At 36.9% G+C, this 13,695-nt stretch overlaps 2 protein-coding genes and 1 pseudogene across 2 annotated transcripts in view; 1 reads left to right on the forward strand and 2 right to left on the reverse strand.

Annotated features, from left to right (window-relative positions):
• Nucleotides 1-6,709, reverse strand: part of LOC111479314 — a 68,077-nt gene extending 61,368 nt beyond the window's left edge. The window contains exons 1-5 of the mRNA XM_023123874.1: nucleotides 6,502-6,709; nucleotides 5,674-5,755; nucleotides 5,119-5,222; nucleotides 603-698; nucleotides 460-507 (exon numbers count right to left, since the gene is read on the reverse strand). Of these exons, the coding sequence (XP_022979642.1) occupies nucleotides 460-507; nucleotides 603-698; nucleotides 5,119-5,222; nucleotides 5,674-5,755; nucleotides 6,502-6,516 (345 nt within the window). The 5' untranslated portion in view covers nucleotides 6,517-6,709. The remainder of the gene's footprint in view (nucleotides 1-459; nucleotides 508-602; nucleotides 699-5,118; nucleotides 5,223-5,673; nucleotides 5,756-6,501) is intronic.
• Nucleotides 6,710-7,819: 1,110 nt separating this feature from the next.
• LOC111479521 (stress-response A/B barrel domain-containing protein HS1) lies at nucleotides 7,820-10,751 on the forward strand. The gene is made up of 2 exons (XM_023124227.1): nucleotides 7,820-8,007; nucleotides 10,386-10,751. The coding sequence occupies exons 1-2, from the start codon at nucleotides 7,868-7,870 to the stop codon at nucleotides 10,573-10,575; spliced, it is 330 nt and encodes a 109-aa protein (XP_022979995.1). The 5' UTR covers nucleotides 7,820-7,867; the 3' UTR covers nucleotides 10,576-10,751.
• A 97-nt stretch (nucleotides 10,752-10,848) lies between these two features.
• Nucleotides 10,849-13,174, reverse strand: LOC111479370 (annotated as a pseudogene).
• Between the last annotated feature and the right edge of the window lie 521 nt (nucleotides 13,175-13,695).

Genomic DNA, 13,695 nt, shown 5'->3' on the forward strand with positions numbered 1-13,695 from the left:
ATTTAAGGCAGAAGTCTCATATGGGAGGAAAAGATAGACTTCATCAAAAGGAACGACTACTTGGTGTGATCTTTCTGAACTTAATTGGCAATAGTTCTCCTTTTGATGTATATTTGTTGGAGCTCTTTTACATGTTTTTCAGCTTGATGATTATTTGGTTAAGCTTGTGTTTTAATTTAGTTGGATAGATTTCAGGCAGGCTGTGAGTGAATTTTGTTCTTTTGAGGGGTTTCTTTGTTTATAATGCATTAATTACGTTGTAATTTGTTGGCAAAGATTAACTTTATGCCATGGAGCGAAATCCCATAGCTAAAAGGAAAATTTTCATGGATTTAATAAAACCAAAACCTAGGAAGTTCACATAATGCAAATATATTGAATGCCAACCAGTCAAAAATAAATAAATTAAAAACATACAGTTTCTGAATGATAACAGATTATTCAGAGAGAAAATTTCACCTCAATTTGTTGAAGTTTGGCTTCAAAAAGTTTTTCCCTATCCTCTTCCTGCAAATAGTTAAACAAGCAACTCCGATTACAAGAAAGGACAAACAGTGAAATCCAATCATAACGATCATTGTTCAAATCAATAAGCCTCCTACCGTCAAAGTTTGACCAACAAGCGCAGGTTGTGCAAGAACAAAAACTCGGTCAATGAGAACAATAACTGGCTCCTTGCCTAAGCTTTTCCAAGGAACCTAGGTATTCATAATCAAAAGAAAGATACCTTAGAGTAAGAAAAATACAGTCACATTGAAGAATATGACAACTATAGCTTATCTCTCATGCCATAACTTTAGCCACCAAGATTGATAAGCAAGATGAGCATAAAACAATCAAACCCTGCCAACAAAAGAATACTTGGGACAAACAACAGCAAGGTAAAAGAAGAAATCTACATGAATCCACAAGGAAGCTCCACGGCACAACAAATTAAGAAAGGAGAGGTTTCAACCAAGAATACCGCATCCAAAAGAAGTTTGTAAGATCTAGTTCAAAGAAAGTTTCTAATCCTTATAATCAATCTACTCTTGGAAAGTGCTTTAGGTGCAGAGAGCAGGGACATCTTTCCAATAAATGCCATCATTGGAGAACTTCAGCAATTCAAGAATTGGAAATGAAGCTATGGGAAGGCTAGGGCAATTCAAAGGAGATTAAGTATGCTCATGTGGATGAAGATGAATAACTTGTGTTCATACTCCCCTTTTAGGACTAGATGTACAATAAATGGGAAAATTTACTATGTAATCATTGATAGTAGAAGTAGTGAGAACATTGTGTCTAAGAAACTTATCGATGCCTTAAAGCTAAAAACAGCACCTCAACTCAAAGTTCGTTGGATAAAAAGGGGGGAAACCATTAATGAAATTTGCACGATGCCTTCCCCATAGGAAACTCATACAAAGATCTTTTTTCTTTTTTCTTTTTTTGTGGATAGGAAACAGAAAAATTACTCCCTTGAAGAACAAGGTCCATTAAACCCGATCCATTTCTAGAAAGGGGAAGAGACTAGATCTGAAATTCTATCAAATTTTGTGAAAGAGGAAACCATTTGGAGAAGTATAAATAAATGGTTATCTGAAGGAGATGTCACGTCTAATTTTTTCCATCATCTTATGGCAGCCAAGAGGCAAGAGAACGCTATTGTTGAGATACTTGCTAGTCTGGGTTCGAGTTTTTTACAAGATAGGAAGATTGAGGATGAATACATTTTGTTTTATAGGGGCTCATACACAAAGAACACCGCAAACATTGATTGGAGCCCTATTTCGATAGAACTGAGCAACGTGAAACTCCCCTTTATTGAAGAAGAGATCCTCTTTGCTGTTATGAACAGAGTACTGACAATCCCCAGGGCCAGATGCATACATTGCTGAATTAAAAAGAAAGAAAAAAAAAAAAAACTTGAAACATTCTCAGGAAGATGTCAAGAGGGTGTTTAAAATTTTTTTAAAAAATGCTGTCATCATAACCAACGTCAATGAGACTTATATTTGTCTTATCCCCAAGAAGATAGATGTCATTGCAGTTGGTGATTTTAGACCGATTATTCTTACTACTTGTCTATACAAGATTATTGCTCGGATGCTCTCAAAATGTCTTAAGAAAGTGCTCCCTCATACTATATCGGAGTACCAATCTGCTTTTCTGTCGACAAAAAAATTATGGATGCATCACTCATTATAGAGAATAGAGAAGTTCATGGATGAAATCCAATCCTTCATCTATCTTCTCCACTTATGGCCAAAAAACCTAAAACTGAGATCCAAATGACCTTCTTGAAAGCTTTCTCATTATCAAGCTTAGTGACAATCCTTGATTCTGTTTGTGAATCCTTGTTTCTGTTTGTGAACTCGTATTGTCTAACTCTGCGAATTTGGAGCCCCCAGCAAGTGGAAAACAAGCTTGAGTAGGCATGCATCACTCCAAGTAAGTAGATATTCGGATTTTCTCAAGTAATACTTGTAAGACATGCTAACATGCGAGCATACCTTACCTTATATGGTTAGAATATGCATGATTAGGATTTTAGGAGGGTCATTTTGGATGAGAATGCATGGTATAGTATGAAAAATTACAAAAATGCCCCTAGGATGAGATCTCTATAATGCATGACGGACGTTATCTCCTCATTGGGATTACATGAATGTTTAGATACGGTATACCATGCTTTAGGTGATTGATAGGATGATCTCCCTGACGAAGCATGCATGTAAATGTAAATGTAGGATAGCTCCAGGTGATTGAGTGATAATTGTGTGTTCTCTCGATAAAGCATAGTTATCTGTATTGAGTTAAGATTAGGGCGCTAGAGTTAGGTTGGTTAAATGATGACCTAAGTCAAGATGCCACTAGTAGACTGAGCACCTTGGGATTGTGAGTAGGGATCAAGGATCTAGACCCTAGTGATCCCAGACCAAGAAAACTCAAGGAGTTAGTACAGAGAGTCTAGGAGTAAAGAGTATGTGTTTTAAGTCATCTAGACACCCTAGAAACCTTGTAGACCTCCATATCACCCATAAGTGACTAAGGTAGCTCTCCAAGCCGCTAGCAATGTGATCAAAGTACCCCGATGGCATTATCAACGACCTAGGTCAGATCCAATAGCACCCCCTTGCCAAGCAATAGGTCCACGGGAGTAGAAGCCTCGAGCTAGGCCAAGGTCAATAAGGGTAGTGCATCGAGGCGACTAGGTGCCACTATCGTGGGTGAAAATGGTCAAAAGTCTCTTAAACAGAGCCTTTATGTTGTAAACCCATTCTAAGAGGGTGCAAGAGACCACACAGGTAAACGTAGTAGTTGACCATCACATGGGGGTCACTTCCCCATGCCTAGAGTGACTCAATGGCCTTGTGGACCCTTCTGCCAATTGACCTTACATAGATGACGTTCAGATTAGTAGATGTTATACTATCCTAACATATTTATCGAGGTAGCACATGGGGGTCGCTTCCCCATACTTAGAGTGATTTGATGGCACTGTGGAAGGGTCCGCCAATTGACCTTCCACTCATGATGTTTAGATCCGTACATGTCATACTATCCTACCATATTTTATTGAGGCAGCACCTCAACCCAAGATGTCGGTCATTCATTGCCTAAGAAAGGCAAGCTACCTAAGTCAAAGTATAGAAAGAACAAGTAACTTGCATAGACCCTAAGGGTAAGAATCAGACCTAATCTGCTTGGAGCTTTAAGGCCTCCCCTGAAGCTGAGATAGCTATAAAGATTGGGCCCGAACTTCCTAAAGCCCAAAGAGAACTTGTGGTAATCCACTAGGATAAGGATTCAATAAGAGTCTATAAATAGGTTGCTTACTGAGTATTTTTATATTCACCTCATTCTTCCTTTTTTTCTTTTTCGACTGACTGCTAACCACTGATAAAGATGGGGGAGTGTCCGAGAGTTGTACGGTCATAGAGGGGTCATCCCGGAGCGTCGGTCTTGTCTAAGTATTTTTGGTCTTTTTGTTAGGTCAACAATGGGAATGTGATAATCAAACTATTCATAAGGGGTGGGACAACACCTATGAATTCACTTGGATGGGCAAAAAGTTTATCCCATTATCTTTGGACAAAACCGTGGGGGAAAAATAAAGAACCAACTCTTTACCATTTGCACAAACAAATACTTAATCCAAAACAAAGAAGATTTAGTCTTGGCTTTAGTTCTCAAAAATTCCTTCACAGAGTTATCCCATCAGAATGCTCTTCCCCCACCCTTAACCCACCTGATGCTCAACTCTTAGAAGAATCTCCCATCCTAACCAATATGCCAAATTCTTTACCACCTCTTAGAACCATCCAACACCAAATTAATCTCCTTCCCAGTAGTAGCTTACCTCACTTTCCACATTATTGGCCATCAAACAACAGTAGAAACCAGATAACAAACAAACCAAAAGCTTGCTAAGGAAACCAACAGCATCCAACTTGAACCTCGAACAATCTAAATCCAGAAGGCTCTTTGGCACTTCATTCTTAAACAACACACCAAGTCACAAACATCATCAAGGGAAATTGTCATTTGGATAAAGGGTGCAATGGAGCTTATTCTTAGACTACCTTCCATCACTTTAGAGCATTCCCCTCCCATGGATGATGGGTCTTCTTCTTAAAAGTAGTGTTGAAGCTTGAAATGGGTTAGTAAATTTGCTAAGATGGGCTTGGGTTAGATTTTTTTGGATATCTTTTCAACATATTCCAAAAGCTATTACAAAATCAAGAAGGAAAAGAATAACTTCAAGAATTTGCAGAGAACTTTCCGCAGTTTTTAATTGAAATGTCACAAAATAAATTTTAAGAGAACGTAAGGAAGAATGCTTGAAAAAAATTCTACATTTTCACACTTCTTGTGGGTACATAGAGACAAATGAACCGAAGTCCACAAAAATACTCTTGTCCATCATTTTTATCAAATGTTTATTTCAAATGCCTGTGTTTGAAATCAACTAAATAGTGCAAAAGGTTAAGAAAGACATATCCAGCAAATCATCTAGATAAGTGAATAAAAAGAATAAAAAAAGGCTTTTTTAGACCATTGGCAACAGACTAAAACAACGAAGGGATTAAAAACTCGTAAACCGTCTAACCAACACCTTGAAACAATATTCTCTACCTTTAATGTTACTGTACCGACAAAGCCAGCTTTAACGGTGACTGGAAGCCTTAGTGAATTGAGTGCCTCGGTCTTTAACTTCAAATCTTTGAGGACAACATCACCTAAAGAACAATTTAAGGAATGCTTCAAACAGAACACACACAGCCAAGTGATGTATTATCATTTATGAAATGAGGTGATACAAAAATAGCATGAGACTTAGCAGCTCGTTTCAAATGTACAAAAATAACAAACTGCAAAATAGATAACAAGTCACAACATTTCATGTGTCACGTTAAAGAACCACATGATGTACCATTTTTTAAAAAATACAAAATTTGCTCGTGTATTTAAAAATACATCATTTTATCATGCAAATGAGCAAAAATTCTGATTACCAAGCTATAAAATATTTTTCAAATTTTCATATGAACTTTCTGGTCATTCATTCACTGACAAATAATAGATGCTCAATGTTTCTTATCCAGAAAAAAAAAACAAATAATACAAATGATAGATGCTTTGGCATAACAAAACCAAGCATGTTAATATGTGAACAATTGGTCGACAAACCTTTCCAGACACTTATTCTTAAAGCCTCTAACGAGAGTCCTTGGACATATTCCCCCAAATATTTTCTAATCAAATGCAAAACCTACAAAGAAAAATCGTGGCAACAGCTGAAGCATGAGAATATCATATAAAACATTGATAGCAAGGCATAATAATTATAAAAACCATGTCAGTTACCTAGTGGCTAGAACAAAGAGTTTAGATCAGACTATATCAAAAATAGACAATAAAGACAAGCAGTACATTGTTGATGTATAGTGGAAAGTTTAGTAATTAACAATGAATTAAACGTTGGTTTTCTTCACCCAAAGAAAAATGGACCAACCCATTTGTTTATCAGTTAACCTTCCGTTTTTTCCTGGCAATCTCGTCCACACAGGCATTGCGACACCTCCTACCACGTCCAATAACTTAAGAGGCAGCTTTTTTCCTACATGACCAGGATCATATAATAGACGGCGACTATAACAGTTTCAGAACTCCCCGACCGACCCAAAATATTGAATAGCGATATGTAATACTCGATAAAGATCATCCATTCGCGTCAAATGGGAAACTATAGCAATTCAGAACTCTTGGAGCACCAATATGATCGTGATCATAGGAAAGTAATCAACTACACAATTAAAAAATGGCAAAAAGAAAAGCATGCCTAAAAGGCTAAAGAGTTCAAATAGTACGCATTCAATATCGAACTCTCTAAAATGTATAATTTAAGTCGCCTATAAGAGAGATAAAACCAGTTTATGTCCAATATCGAACTCAGCTAATGTATAATCTAATAGACTGAAAAAGAAAAGAAAAAAAAAACCCGATCAAAAGCCTTACGTGAGCTTCGAACATGATGGAAACGGGAATAAATCCTTATTGCAACGAGTTTGTTCCCCTCTTAATTCCCAATCAACGACGAGCAAGCGACGATTGGCATCCGAATAACACCATTGAATGGCGCTAGATTTACAGAGATAGTACGAACAAGAATTCGAAGCCCTTGTATGTATCACCCGCGAACAGAGAGAGCAGAATATGCGGGCGGTTTCCTTTTATAACTAAAAACAAATGTGAAATTAAGGACAGTTCTCGAGCTTTATAGTTGCCGGTCAAACTCGATCGTGGCCGTCGGTTCAAGCAATTGAGATTTCCGACCGTCCAGATGTTACCGATCTCTCTCTTGCCTGCAATACGTTTTCTTCATTTCCTTATTACCCGAAATTTGTGCACCCACATGAGAAGTCTTCTTGGAATGGTAAATTTTGGTTACCTTCTCATTTCCCATTCCTTATTTCTCCTTTTTAAAAACTTAATTAATTAATTAATTAAATTCAAATTTAATCTTTTTTTATTATTATTTTTCATTTAATTTCTTCTAAAATTACAAACTAATTTTTGAAGTTCGAATTTAACAAGTGTCGCACTATCGTTATCCCGCTGTCGCAAAAGTGTGATTGTGACAGTATGCTCACATTTATACATGTTGCTACATTTTAGCTATAATATATTATAAATAATAAAGCGGGATCCTATGAAAGTCAGGGAAGATCATGAAACTCCCGCCCAATAATTACAATATATGTATTGATTATTTACCCATACTTCATTAAGTTACCACTCACGGTGTTTAACTACTCAAACCTTTAAAATATAAATATTAAACCATTACAAATATTAAAAAAATACATCAACAATATAGTTTAATTCAAAATGTATTATTAATAAAATTAAATGTAAATAACACGATAATTTAATTTATGATAGTGTTTTTGTTTTTAGTTTTTCCAACAAAATTTACTTAAATATTAATACAAAATTGGTTATCCATGGAAATCGGCACTGTAATAGTCTAGGTCTACTATGAGTAGATGTTATCCGCTTTAGTCGGTTACGTATTGATATCAACTTCGAATTTAATATTGAGCTGGTTATCACTGTAAGAAATTGTTAGACACAACTCTATTGTGGGAACCGATGTTATCCGCTTTGGTCGGTTACGTATTCTTATATAAATATGTCATGACCCAATTTTGGATCATACTACCAAATAACTTAGATGGTATAAAAACTAGTTTTAAAATTTTAATTTATTTATTTTAAAAATAATTAAGTTTAATCCAAAAGTCCTATTGCTTAATGACTTTTACTCAACTTTAATCCATTGTTTTCTTTTCTCGGAAAGTGCCCTAACTGGTTTGAAGTGATGGAGGAACCGAAAGGCATTGTGAAGCACATTTTGCTGGCGAAATTCAAAGATGGAATCACAGAGGAACAAATCGACCAACTCATCAAGGGATATGCCAATCTCGTCAATCTCATTGAACCTATGAAGGCTTTCCAGTGGTAATTTTTCTTTTCTTTTCTTTTCCCCCTTACTCAACTCGGCAATGCTAATGCGTTTTATCATCAATTATCATTCGAGATATTGTTGCTAATTCGTGCATCGCCCCTTGCTGGTTTTTGTTTTGTCATTTTCGATGTCTTAGATGCCGTCATCTTGATTACGATTGTATGTTGAAAGTTGAATAGTTTTGGATGGATAGGTTGATTGGGTTGGGGTTTTTGCATCCCTAATTTTAGGTCCAGATTCTAGATTCCTGAAGCGCTGAGTAAATGATGCGAACTGGATGTGGACCATTATAGTTAATATTCTAGATTCATTGGTTTCTGAACAAATTTTAGCACAGAATCTACAGCCAGCTGATGTGGGGCATGACAGAAATCTTTATTCTCATTCCTTTCCTCTCCATCTAGCATATACTTTCAAAGTTTGGTAAATCTAGAAAGTAAGACGAGAGAATGAAGTGGCAAAGTAAACTCACTCATGGCTTTATGCACAACAGCATTCATGCACTATTCTCTCAAGAAAAAACTTTACCTTTTTAAGGTGATTTACTTTTCATACGTGGGATTTATTGCTTCGATTTTTTTTTCTCTATGTCTATCATCAAAGATCAAAGATTTTGTAGAGAAACTTCATTAGCAAGGAAGCCATGTTAATGAGTTTGCTTCATTTAACAATACAACTGAGACAAGGTTGAGACTCAATTCTGCCCATTTCGTAACTTCATTATCCTTTAGATTTCTTTCGAGTTTTAGTTCCTAGAATTTGTTGACATCATTTCATGTTGACATCATTTCGAGTTTTAGTTTCTTTCGAGTTTTAGTTCCTAGAGTTTTAGTTCATAGACCGGAGTTTTGTTCTTCTTTATCGAAAATAGACCGAGTCCTCTTTTTTCTGTTAGGGGATTTATGATATTCCATCGAACAAAGTGTGGTTCACCTTTTTACAGATAGTTTTTTAATAATCTTTCTATATATGTGTCGATGGATACTTAGATTACCTAGTATCTAGTGAATTTAGATTTAGTCGGTATTTCCCTATAAAGGACATGTACTTCTCTGAAAATTAATAAGAAAAAACAGCCGCCTAATTTAGACTTGTAACATGCTATCGGAGCTTTTCTATTGTGAAAAATCTGAAGAGAACCAAACCCTAATTCAATGGCTGAAGCCTTCATCAATGCCGATCATCCATGGTGATTTAAGTTTCATTTGAAGCCTTCATATTTTCTGTCACTGTGACCAGTTTTCATTTAGATCGTGAAAAAAGAAAAAAGCTCTCTGATGTGGATCTACTTTTACATACTACCTCAAATCCACCACGCAAGCTTTTTTTTTTTTCACTCCGAAAGCGTTCTATTGTTCTGCAAGTTATCCATCTGCCCACCGAGAGATATTGAAGTCATTCTTCTTATGAAATTGTTGAAATGTCTCTAATCAAAAGCCAATTTCTCTATGCAAAGCCAATTTTCTCTAATCAAAAGCCAATTCTTTGTAAACCTTGGAGTTTGTTTGTAGAATGGTTTGAGAACAACTCTCTATTTTTTAGCAAAATCTAGTGAAATATGTTTATATAGTTATATTTTTCAAAGATGATTAAAAAAAAAAAAAAGAATATTGGAACACTAGGGATTAAGATAGATATTATGATTTAGGAATCCATGAACATAACTCAACTACAAGTAAAATATAGCGATACTTACGACAATTCGATAATCCAATGCATTTTCTATTTAGCCAAATATTACATCAAAATAAAAGGATTGAATAGAAAATGTTATTTTTGCTGTATGTTTTCATCTGTTGCATTCTTTCACATAGGATTTACTTTTAGAATAAATAAGTTGGTCTTTCTATTAAGATAACAAACTTTTGAGGGATGATTTCAATATTCCTAATAGCATTATGGTTTTTGTTCGCAAGCTCTCCAAGTTTTTGAAGATATTGAAAATTCTTTGTTCTTTCGATGCTTATAGTCATGGCTAAATTTTTATGTGCTATTTGTTGTTTTGTATTGTTTTTTTTTTTTTCTTTCTCTGAATGGGACGTTGTCTCTGCATCCCTACCTCCTTTATCATTGAGCGGTCATTTAGGGGCCTTAGCTGGTGATCCGGGCTATTTCCCTCTCGACGATGAAGCTTATCCCCTATCGTCTTGTTGGCTGACCTTGACCCCTGATATTTTGAGATCATATCTAGTATTCAGACTTTGCCTCGATTTGGTACCGCTCTCGCGGCCTGCACCGAAACCATGCTTTCCTTCTGTTCATCAGTAGTATATTGTAACTTTATGCATTTCTTTATCTACTTGCATGCATATAAGTTTAACTTTGAAGTTCATCAATAACCTTAACATTTCTTTTATCTTCTACATGACAGCGGCAAGGATGTTAGCATTGAAAATCTACACCAAGGTTTCACTCACGTCTTTGAATCCACATTTGAGAGTACAGAAGGCATAGCAGAATATGTATCTCATCCAGCGCATGTGGAATTCGCAAATTTGTTCCTTGCATCCTTGGACAAAGTTATCGTCATCGACTACAAAGCGACCATAATTCATAGCTAATTTGGAGCCTAAAATTATGGCTGCTTTATACTGTCTTTGTGGAATAAATAAATGTAAGCCCTTTTTGCACCACAAGCTTAGACATGAAGGTTCTACTTGAAGGGTTTGTTATTATCAATTTATTTGTATACCCTGTTCTGTTGCTTGGTTATGAAAGTGATTGCTTGGGTTTCTAATCATTGTGTTCTAATTCGTGTTTTGCTGCACGCAGCAAACGCGCAAACTTGGCAGTTTGGCGACAACTTAAGCATTTCATGTTATTTGAAACACGGGTATAAAAAGTAGAACATTATTGTAACCATTCCAAAATGTAAGCTGAAAAACAGCAAATCTGTATTTGAAACACTTCGAGCCCTTCAATGAAGAGAGTGATAAGGAAAAAAAATGGAAGAACGCTTGAATTGGCTTATATATGAATTGGCTTATATATGAATTGGCTTGTCGTATGTTGCCATAGCAGCCTCCTTCAGTGCCTCACTCATTGTGGGATGTGCATGGCAAACGCGGGCTATGTCCTCACTTGAAGCGTCATATTGTAAAGCGATGGCTGCCTCGTGGATCAGCTCCCCTGCATTGGGAGCCATTATGTGCACTCCTAATATCTTGTCTGTTTCCTTTTCGGCCAATATCTTCACAATACCTTCAGCATCATCAATTGCCTTGGCTCGACTATTTGCCAAGAATGGGAACTTCCCGACACGATAAGCAACCCCGAGTGCCTTCACCTGCTCCTCCGTCTTCCCGACAGAGGCGACCTCAGGGTGTGTATATACAACCCCGGGGACCTCGTCATAGTCCACATGACCTGTCTTACCAGGCAAAAACTCTACGCAAGCAACACCGTCTTCTTCGGCTTTATGAGCTAACATCGGCCCAGGAATTATGTCCCCAATAGCATAAGATTCCAGGCACATTTGTGGCAAATCTATCATTTACTAAAATTCAACCTATCTTATCCGTTTCCACTCCCAACTTCTCGAGTCCAAGTCCAGAAGTGAACGGAGTTCTACCAGCAGACACAAGAACAACATCAGCCCCAAGAGTGGTTCGGTCTCCACCGGCTGCTGGCTCAAGGGTCAGCTTTACACCATCTCCGGATGTGTCAACTCCTACCACCTTAGTTTTGAGCATGAATTTCATTCCTTGCTTCTCTAGAGAGCGTTGGAATTGCTTGCGAACTTCTGCATCCATGGTGGGGACAATATCAGGCGCAAACTCAACAACAGTTATCTCAGAGCCAAGTCGTCCCCACACCGAACCCATCTCTAGGCCAATGTAGCCAGCGCCAATGACTACAAGCTTTTTGGGAATTTCAGACAAAGCTAAAGCTCCAGTAGATGAAATAATTCTCTTCTCATCAATGGTGATCCCAGGCAAGGACTTGACATCAGAACCAGTAGCAATTATAATGTTCTTTCCTTTCACAATCGTGTTTCCCCCAGCGATCGTGTCGACAGATCGACAGAAACTTCAGAAGGGGAGATTTGCTTTCCATGACCTTTGACATAGTTCACTTTATTCTTCTTAAACAAGCCTTCAATACCTCGGGTCAGATTAGCAACTGCTGTATCTTTCTGTGCCATCATGGCAGGCAAATCAACCTCAACAGAAGAAAACTTCACGCCATGGTTTGCAAATGCATGTTTAGCTTCATGATACATGTGAGAGGAATGAAGAAGAGCCTGAAATTATTCAAACAAACAGAAATCCATATGTTAGAGGCTTGAACTTGCCTCTAATGATCAAAACATTGAAGCAACAGGAGTTGTTAGAGGTGAGCAATACGAGAAGCCATTAACGGGTAATCAACATCATTTGATTCAAAACTCTATTAATTTCATAGGAAAGCTCAATCAGTCAATCAGTCTATTAATTTCATAGGAAAGTTCAATCAGTCAATACCATAAAACACACGAGAAATTCAATCATTTCTTTGCCCTTGGTTAGGAAAAAAGTTGCATCAGATTTCCTTGAGGAAAAATAGTCGATTATACTTCACCGCAGAAGTTCAAATCTGAAATCCAACCATGGTGAAGAAAAAACTGAGATTCTCAGCAATCCAGCAATCATATTAGGTCAGTTGACAAAACAACATTGTTAAGGACAGACCTGAATGAACAATAAGAGATCACTCCAACACCACATCTAATGGCGAACCGAAAATTTCAACATCACTACAGAGAGAAGACGCAAAGAGAGAGGAAAGAGTTGAGCAACAAAGAAAGAAAAAAAAAATCTCGGAAGCAAGCAAATCACCTTGGACGGTATGCAACCGACATTGAGACAAGTACCACCAAGAGTCCCACGCTTCTCGATGCAGGTGGTTTTGAGGCCAAGCTGAGCAGCCTTGATGGCCGCGACATAGCCTCCAGGGCCGCCGCCGATGATGACTACGTCATTCTCATCAGATCCCGATGAAGCGAAGCACCTGAAGAAGGTGAACTTGAGAACATACATTGAAGACGAATGGGAAGCATTTCTGGAGAAGAAGAAGGCCTTCCGTCGTGCAAAGCTCGCCATAGCCATGGTTGAATTGGAAGTCGATCAAAAGAAACCCCAACAGGGCCTTCCCTTTTCTTTTATTTATCTTTTTCGTAAATAAAATAAGACCGAATTAATACAAATATATCGAATCTTTTTATTCAATAATTATTTTATAAATAAAGCCATGAAAAATCAGCTTGAAGTATTTGGGCCGATAAAGTATTTGGGCCCTTATTTTGGGCCTGGGCCCTTTTTTCTTTTCAAAAGAACGGATCCTATCTATCATGTGACCCATGGAACTTATCCATTTCTTTTTTTTTTTTTTACTATTTTGATCTTGTTTAATTTAAATTTTAAATTTAATTTTGAATATAAAAAATGGTTAATCTAATTTTTTTTGAGCTCCCAACAGAAATTATATACAAAATAAAATATTTGTTAGTTCGTTTAATGACCAATGTAGAAAAAATCTCGAGAAAGTGAAAGAACGAGAGAGCAATAAAACGAGAGTAAAAGAACCTCACACGAATACACGTTTTGATTAAACTAATATTTGTGTTATTCATTTATAAAAGAATTACGACCCAAATGAAATCCTAGTAAAAGAGCTTAAAAGAAAAATCAAAAGGAGTCATC

This window comes from Cucurbita maxima, unplaced genomic scaffold (assembly GCF_002738345.1).
Source record: "Cucurbita maxima cultivar Rimu unplaced genomic scaffold, Cmax_1.0 Cma_Scf00005, whole genome shotgun sequence".
NCBI lineage: Eukaryota > Viridiplantae > Streptophyta > Magnoliopsida > Cucurbitales > Cucurbitaceae > Cucurbita > Cucurbita maxima.